This window comes from Salvelinus namaycush, chromosome 1 (genome assembly GCF_016432855.1).
Source record: "Salvelinus namaycush isolate Seneca chromosome 1, SaNama_1.0, whole genome shotgun sequence".
In the NCBI taxonomy this organism is placed as follows: domain Eukaryota; kingdom Metazoa; phylum Chordata; class Actinopteri; order Salmoniformes; family Salmonidae; genus Salvelinus; species Salvelinus namaycush.
The window spans coordinates 34,551,770-34,561,208 of NC_052307.1; the positions used below are offsets into that span (position 1 = coordinate 34,551,770).

The following is a 9,439-nucleotide window of genomic DNA, read 5'->3' on the forward strand; positions in this document are numbered from 1 at the left end:
GATTTGGCAACCATTTTACATTTTAGGCATTTAGCAGACAGTCCAGAGCGATGTACAGGAGCAATTAGGGTTAAGTACGTTGCTCAAGGGCACATCGACAGAGCCTTGTCGATGTGCCCTCAGTTACTGGCCCAACACTCTAACCGCTAGGCTATCTGCCGCCATACAACATCACATTAGTCTTGTAAGAATTTTCTCGTTAGTTATTTCACAATGTTGTGGGAGACATTATCTTGCACCACCAGACTGTAACCTTTTTTTAAAATAACTTACAGTACCTGATAAAAGTTTGTACACACCTACTCATTCAAGGGTTTTTCTTTATTTTTACTATTTTCTACATTGTAGAATAATAGTGAAGACATCAAAACTATGAAATAACACACATGGAATCATGTAGTAACCAAAAAAGTGTTGAACAAACAAAATATATTTTAGATTTTTTCAAAGTAGCCACCCTTTGCCTTGATGACAGCTTTGCACACTCTTGGCATTCTCTCAACCAGCTTCATGAGGAATGCTTTTCCAACAGTCTTGAAGGAGTTCCCACCTATGCTGAGCACTTGTTGGCTGCTTTTCCTTCACTCTGTGGTCCAACTCATCCCAAACCATCTCAATTGGGTTGAGGTTGGGTGATTGTGGAGGTCATCTGATGCAGCACTCCATCACTCTCCTACTTGGTCAAATAGTCTCTACACAGCCTGGAGGTCAGTTTTGGGTCATTGTCCGGTTGAAAAAAAAAATGATAGTCCCACTAAGCGCAAACCAGTGCGAATGGAATATTGCTGCAAAATGCTGTGGTAGCCATGCTGGTTAAGTGTGCCTTGAATTCTAAATAAATCAGTGTCACCAGCAAAGCACTCCCACACCTTCACACCACGTCCTCCATGCTTCACGGTGGGAACCACACATGCGGAGATCTTCCGCTCACCTACTCTGCGTCTCAAAAAGGAACTAAAAATCTAAAATTTGGACTCATCAGACCAAAGGACAGATTTCCACCGGTCTAATGTCCATTGCTCATGTTTCTTGGCCCAAGCAAGTCTCTTCTTATTATTGGTGTCCTTTACAGCCAGCAGCATACCATCCTGCATCCCACTGCTGGCTTGCTTCTGAAGCTAAGTATGTTTGGTCCCTGGATGGGAGACCAGATGCTGCTGGAAGTGGTGTTGGAGGGCCAGTAGGAAGCACCCTTTCCCAATACCCCAGGTCAGTGACTGGAGACATTCCCCTGTGTAGGGTGCCGTCTTTCGGATGGGATGTTAAACGTGTGTCCTGACTCTTTGTGGTTACTAATGAGCCCATTGAACTTATTGTAAGAGTAGGGGTGTTAACCCTGGTGTCCTGGCTAAATTCCTAATCTGGCCCTCATACCATCATGGTCACCTAATCATCCCCAGCTTACAATTGGCTCATTCCTCTCTCCTGTAACTATTCTCCAGGTTGTTGCTGTAAATGTGTTCTCAGTCAACTTACCTGGTTAAATAAGTAGTGGTTTCTTTGCTCCAATTTGACCATGAATGCCTGATTCAAGCAGTCGTGTCTGTGTCTGTTACTTGAAATCTGTGAAGCATTTATTTGGGCAGCAATTTCTGAGGTGCAGAAAACTCTAATGAACTTATCCTCTTCAGCAGAGGTAACTCTGGGTCTTCCATTTCTGTGGCGGTCCTCATGAGAGCCAGTTTCATCATAGCGCTTGATTGTTTTTGCGACTGCACTTGAAACTTTCAAAGTTCTTGAAGTTTTCCAGATTGACTGACCTTCATGTCTTAAAGTAATGATGGACTGTCGTTTCTCTTTGGACTTGGTGTTTTACCAAATAGGGCTATCTTCTGTATACCACCCCTACCTTGTCACAACACAACTGATTGGCTCAAATGCATTAAGGAAAGAAATTCCACAAATTAACTTTTAACAACACATCTCTTAATTGAAATGCATTCCAGGTGACTATCTCATGAAGCTGGTTGAGAGAATGCCAAGTGTGTGCAAATCTGTCATTAAGGCAAAGGTTGGCTACTTTGAAGAATCTCAAATATATTTTAATCTGTTTAACACGATTTTGATTACTACATAATTCCATGTGTTATTTCATAGTGTTGATGTCCTCACTATTATTCTACAATGTTGAAAATAGTACAAATAAAGAAAAACCCTGGAATGAGTAGGTGTGTTTTTGACTGGTACTGTATATATTTATTAAAATCCCATTCACAGAAATGTTTGGTTTCTTGGAAAATAATAGGATAACAATTGAATCAAGGATAAAAGCTAGTTTATTCAAGTTTATATTTCATGTAGTAAGCTATTTGAATGTACAATGTGCAAATGAAAAAAACAAACCATCCCACAGGTAAGACAGTTATCATTTCTAAAAAGATACGGCACATTTTTCAATAGTTTTAAAGCCTGAGTGATTGATCCATTACATTATTGCTATCTGAAAGCGTGTTTCATATTGCATAATTGTTGCTTAATGCCTGCCTTCCCCCATTAAAAATGCATTCTCTTTGGTCCAACATCATGCCTTTTAGGCCTCCGAGTCCAAGGTAAATCGAATCAAACCTTTAGCTTTCTCTTTAAGACTTAACCCAAACAGAATACAAGTATTTAAATTTGTATCCACTTAGAAGTAGTGCTGAGCGATTAGTGCTTTTTGAGGTCGGTTCGGTTTCATTTCAATTCTTAAAAAATAATCCCGGTTTTCGATAATACATTAATGCATTATGTGGGTTGAATGCGGTAACACAAAATAAAACAATCATTAAAAGTCCGATGATGGTAGTGACTGCCCATAACTGCTCATCACTTATTAACCATCATTTATTCACATTACTTTAAAAAAATATTTGAGTTGTGTATATTACATTTGTTTTATTTTGATTACTTTTTAGTTTTTTTATTTGATGACAATTTAAAAAATATATATTAGTCATCCTCTCTACAGAGCTTCTGCCTATGCTGTCTGACAAAATAACAATTTTAGTAGTTCTTCAAAGTAAATAAGGCATACTTTTGTAGCTGCTGAATACCAGTCACTTAGATAATGTATTATCAGATAGATACCTCGCGAAGCAACTGCTCTCTATCCCTCTCGATTGCGCGTTCTTCTGTCTCAAGTAGGATTTTGGTCATGGTAGTTAATTACCACGTTTTCTGCACTAAACCATGTAGAATATTGTCCTGTTGGAAACTACAACTCCCTCCTACGTTGCAGTTCGGGCTTGATCTGGTTTATCTCTAGAGAAAATGTGCATAAAGGGAATTCAAATATTGAACCGACATTGGTCAATTGGTCATTTAGAAATGTTGTTTAATTGCTCAGCACTACTTAGAAGTCCAGTAAACATTGTGCACATACCTAAAAAGGTGCCACAGGATACACAATCAAGTCATAGTAATGTCTAGACAACAATATCAAATCAATGTGGAAAGTAGAGATCTTTGGTCAACATAGACACAATGCAAGGGATCTGCCTTTTGGCAGTAAAGCCGGGCATGTTGGAGAAAGACTCGAAGTCAAGTGCCACCATGTGGTTGACACGTGTCATGATCTGCATGATCTCCAGCTGTTTGCCGTACCTTTGTAACATCTCACAGAGGGCCTGCATGAACCAGGAGCCCTTCTGGGTGTTCCTCCAGGAGTAGTAGCCTATGGAGAGGCATGGACGTCACAAACCAATCAGACCAACCAATCACTGTAGCAATGTTGTACATTGCTACAACCTCTCTAAAGCACATACAGTGGTACATGGTCGTTTTTGTACATGGTACAGTGCAATTACCATATAAGTATACATGGCTATAGTAGTAGGCTTATAGTCTACTGTCATACCCGTTTGCAGTTTGTGTGTAAAAGTTATAACATATATCAGTTGTAAGTACTACGTAACATACCAATGTACCATGTAAATGTAACATATGTAGTATGCACGACTGTAGACGTTTTTTTTATCTCAATACCAAATAATTTCTTGGTAACAATTAAGTAACTTACTGCGATTGTTTTCAATTAAAATGGTGATGTCACTAGGCTGGCAAAACTCTATCCACCAAAACGTTTCAAACAGCTCTTACACTAAAAAGGCATTATCATTTCCACAATTTCAGTTATTACAACCTCAGTGTGGAAATAAATATTAAAAAATCACATTTTTGACTGCCATGGGCCTTTAAAGTGTGTCAAAGTGGGGCATTAATAAAACAGGGTTTATTACCTGGGGCTGTAGAATAAGCGTAGAGAAAGTCTGCCTCAACAGGAATCCTCTCTGGAGAGTCATCAGCAACGGCGTCTGTCTCTATGCCACCATCCAGGTCAGTGCCACGGCACGCCTACTCACCAGGTCCACAGGAAGGATCAGGGGTTAAGGGTCAGGGGAAGATAGGCTACACTTAGCAATGTACCACTGAATATCAGTCATGCAAATACATGTTCATCACTTCAGTACAGAAATTTGGAACAGGCAGCTAAAACCTTACAGTACCTGGATAAAGAAGAGTTTGGGCTTGCCCACCAGCGTTTTGCAGCGGTCCCCCCTAAAGAGGCCAGTGAGCTTCTTGAGTTCTACGTTGCCATCTGTGCCATAAAACACCCCCTCGTCTCCATGGCTCAGCATCACACACACAAAGGAGGCCGACTGGCTGTGGTCGTCTTGAGACACTGAAAATGTCACACGCACGCACACACACAGTGGCTCTTGAAGTCAATCAAACTTAACATTAAAAAGAGATTTCCTTCAGTTGATCAAATTTTGCCAGATGTCACATCACTACTACCAATACTAGTGCAACTTATTTGTATACAATCAGAAAGAAACTTCTCAAATGACTCCACAAAAAAAGACAATCTAACTCGGACACTCACATCACAACTGCTGAGCTTACCTTTGTAAAGCAGCTGTTGTATCTGTTGCACAGTCTGGTCATTGGCAACCTTCACTTTGTACCCCAAACTCGAGAACACTTTGATCGCATGTCCTGCATCCACGTCTGTTCCATTGCGAAAGCTCATTCCTTTAAAGGGAAATAACCAATGAAGTGTATATAACAAAAATCGGACATACCATCATAACCTGAACAAGTGAAATGGACAAAAATACATCGTACAAACTTAGGCCTACCTGTGTGCTTGTCAAAGTTCTTGTTGTTGATGATGACACACTGTCCAAGGCTGGGGTAGTTCATCTTATATGTGTACATGTCAGCCGGAGGCTTAGCGTCTACTTCAGGATTCTTTGTCGTAAACCTTTGCACTGAGGGACTGCCCAGCCTGGAGCAAAAGGAAAAAGTTCCTTTTAACACTGAATCGGCTGCGGCACAGTGGGCGGACAACAACACATTGCAGAAGTCCTCGCAGAGTGATTAAAATGTCTACACGCACTTTTCACTGTCCATGTTAAACTGGCTGCACAGGTACGTTGAAAATGCATGTTGTTTGGCTAATGAAGCCAGCTGACATGCTTGAAGGCACAATGACAGCAGGTTTTGGCTTATGATCAGACACGCAATGTCACATTGCATTCTAATGCAGCTGAGAGAATACTTTGTCCGACACTATTCAAGGATAAAATGACGTTAAAAGATGCTTTCACAGAATGTGACAGCTGATAGAACTATGTAAAAAGAGGCTCACTCGCCCAGTGCATGCCACCCAAATGGGTATCTAAATAAAAAATCAGAGTGCAAACTAATATAATAAAATACAGTGCCTTCAGAAACTATTCGCACCCCTTGACCTTTTCCACGTTTTGTTGGGTTACAGCATGAATTTAAAATAGATTGAACTGAGATGTTTTGTCACTGGCCTACACACAATACCCAATAATGTCAAAATTGTATGATGTTTTTCAAAACGTGTACAAATTAATCAAATATGAAAAGCTGAAATGTCTTGAGTCAATAAGTATTCAAAAAATTTCCTTAACAAGTCACATAAGTTGCATGGACTTACTGTGTGCAATAATAGTGTTTAACATGATTTTTTTAATGACTGCCTCATCTCTGTACCCCACACATACAATTATCTGTAAGGTCCCTCAGTCGAGCAGTACATTTAAAACACAGATTCAATCACAAAGACCAGGGAGGTTTTCCAATGCCTTGCAAAGGGCACCTATTGGTAGATGGGTAAAAAAAAAAAAAAAAAAAAGCAGACGTTGAATATCCCTTTGAGCATGGTGAAGTTATTAATTACACTTTAGATGGTGTATCAATACACCCTTTCACTACAAAGATACAGGCGTCCTTCCTAACTCATTTGCCAGAGAGGTAGGAAACTGCTTAGGGATTTCACCATGAGGCCAATGGCTGTGATGGGAGAAAACTGAGGATGGATCAAAAACATTGGTAGCTACTCCACAATACTGACCTAATTGACAGAGTGAAAAGAAGGAAGTCTGTACTGAATACAAATATTTACAAAACATGCTTCCTGTTTGCAACAAGGCAAAAAAGTAATATTGCAAAAAATGTAGCAAAGCAATTCACTTTTTGTCCTGAATATAAAGTGTTATGTTTGGGGCAAATCCAATACAACACATTACTGAGTATCACTCTCCATATCTTCAATCATAGTGGTGGCTGCATCATGTTATCGGTATGCTTGTAACGTTAAGGACGCGGGAGTTTTTCAGGATAAAAAATAAATGGAATGTAGCTAAGCACAGGCAAAATCCTAGAGGAAAACCTGGTTCATTCTGCTTTCCACCAGACACTGGGAGAAAAATTCACAAAATCTACAGTGGAGTTACTTACCAAGAAGACAGTGAATGTTCCTGAGTGGCTGAGTTACACTTGACTCAAATCTGCTTGAAAATCTATGGTAAGACCTGCAAATTGTTGTCTAGCAATTATCATCAACCAATTTGACAGATCTTGAAGAATTTTGAAAATAATAATAGGCAAATGTTGCACAATCCAGGTGTGGAAAGTTCTTAAGATGTAGCCAGAAAGATTCACAGCTGTATTCGCTGCTAAAGGTGCTTCTACAAAGTATTGAATCAGGGATGTGAATACATATGTAAATTAGATATTTCTGTATTTCATTTTCAGTAAATTTGCAAACATAAAATTAAAAATAAAGTTTTCATTGTCATTTTTGGGGCATTGTGTGTAGATGGGTGACAAAAAATAATACATTTTGAATTCGGCCTGTAATACAACAAAATGTGGAATAAGTCAAGGTGTATTAATACTTTCTGAAGGTACTGTACATTTGATTTTGATGCCCACCCTCTATTCTTTGGGTAGCTGATAGGGTTGACATGAGAAATGCATTGCCTTACCCATGTGCAGCTATCCCTTTGGCATCCACCAAATCAGACATGGCATCAGTCTCAGTAGCGTAATCACTCTTACAACACCTAACTGTTATAGTTGTACTGAAAGAGAAAATAAGAAGTTAATCACACACACACAAGTTCCAAAGTTGAATCCACACAGGAGACAAGCCATAATCTAAGTCAACCTGCTATCAACTGTGGTTCAATAGTGAATGTAGCTAGCTATTTATTTTTACAGTAGTACTGTTAGATATTATGACATGTAACACCAGCTAAATATCTAGCTAGTATGCTAACGTTAATAGCCAGCTAACGTTGGTACGTTAGTTACCAAAGTCCGTGTAGCTAACTTTCAGTTAGCTTTCAGTTAGCTAGCTAGCTACTCTTATCAAATTTACAATTTACGGTAGCTAGTATATGTAGTGTGCGTGTATATATATATATATATATATATATATATATATATATATATATATATATATATATAACGTTATGTAGAGGTAACCTCGTAAATTAATGTTAACGTTACCAATTTGAATTTGAAAGTGAAACGTCTCCTGTTCTTGTGTATATTACAGTACATTACATAAGGTATCAATGAAAGGTGTAAAATCTTTAAACATAATTACTTTGCATTAAGGCGTTGAAATACACCGGCGAGGGAGTAAAGGTGAAGACTTCTCCGCAACTAAACGAGGTTATCTGATACTTGTTCATATGGTGTCAAAGAAAAAAACGTAGTTTACGTGTCATTGTGCAAAGCAGCCAATCAAACACCGTAGTTTATTTCCTGTGTGGGCGGCATAAAGGACACACCTTGACCAAAGCCGGTCATAACGTTTCCAGAGTTGTGTGACTTTCCTGAGAATGAGGGAGACAGGTAAAGACAAGCGCAAGATGGCGGAAGCGGATGAGTAGGTTCAGAATACAATGGCAGTAGAATCAAGGAGAATTGGAGTGTTGTCCAAAAGAATGGAAAACGGAGCAAAGTAGTGTACAGTGATGAGAATGACCTTTCGTATCTAGTAGGAGTACGATTTGTTAATGAGGAGCGATTGAGTAGAGTACCAATCTTGAAAAAACCCATTTGAGTTATCTAACTGATGGAGAGAGTGCTGGGTAAAGTGAAGTCTGTAAGGATCTTGAGAGGCGGGCTTGTTTTGATTTTTGTTGAACTTCTGCGGATCAGAAGGAACGTGCGTTGTGTATTTTGATACGTTTGAAGTGTCGTGTGTGTCTCTTCGGAACAGGGCACCCCTCAAGGGTGTTATATCTGGCGTCTCGTGGTCAGTCGATTTTGAAGAGATAAAAAATATTCCTTGAGTGATTGAAGCACGTCGGGCGAATCGTGTGGTGAATGGTGAAGAGTCTATCGTTCTTTTGTTTTTTGATATGGAGTCTCTCTACTCAAGTGAAGTTAGTATATATTAACTACAGAGTCCGAGCATTTATCCAAAGACCAATGCAGTGTGATCAGTGTAAAGCTGTTGGTCATGTAGCAAATGTTTACAGAAGGGAGAAGCAGAGATGTCCAGGTTGTGGAAAGGAACATATTATGTGTTATAAAAGTGATGGATATGTGACTTGTTGCCATGTCTTCTGAATGCCCCATAAGGGTGAAAGAGAATCAGGTGGCCAAAGTCAAGGTTTTACAGAGCATTTCATATGCAGCAGCTGTGAAAAGGGTTGAGGGTTTGAATGGCGCACCAGAAGAGTCCATGGTAGTGGATAGGCCTACACTGCAGGATACAGGGGTTGCCTTTCACCAGCAGGATCCTGACATTTAAAGGTTAAGAAGGTGGACTTTGTGGCATTTATAGCTATGGTAATTAATGGCACTGCCAAGGTGGAGAGAAGGTCCAGGAAGATAGAAATCATCGTGATTGCGGCAGAGCGTTTCCTGGAGCTGAAAGATTTATCAGCGAAGGACTTGCATGCAATATTGGCACAAGCCGAACCACCCTCTCAGGTCCTACAGCCTGAGAAGGGAGATATGGGGAACTAAAAGTAGGAAGAAGTGGTAGTTTTTTATTTTTGGCAATGTACTATTTTATTAGGGTGGATTAAGTTAGTTTCACTATTACGTATGGATTTATTTATATACCTAATGTAACCGATGTGAAATGGCTAGCTAGTTAGTGGTGGTGCGCGCTAATATC

At 39.6% G+C, this 9,439-nt stretch overlaps 1 protein-coding gene across 1 annotated transcript; it reads right to left on the minus strand.

The window, feature by feature from the left end:
* Positions 1–2,829: 2,829 nt before the first annotated feature.
* On the minus strand, positions 2,830–8,020 carry LOC120040359 (caspase-3-like). Its single transcript, XM_038985569.1, has 7 exons — positions 7,910–8,020; positions 7,284–7,379; positions 5,121–5,269; positions 4,885–5,013; positions 4,485–4,660; positions 4,218–4,332; positions 2,830–3,652 (listed from the first exon to the last, which is right to left on the minus strand). Exons 2-7 carry the CDS (start codon positions 7,322–7,324, stop codon positions 3,423–3,425), a joined length of 840 nt encoding a protein of 279 aa, XP_038841497.1. The 5' UTR covers positions 7,325–7,379; positions 7,910–8,020; the 3' UTR covers positions 2,830–3,422.
* Between the last annotated feature and the right edge of the window lie 1,419 nt (positions 8,021–9,439).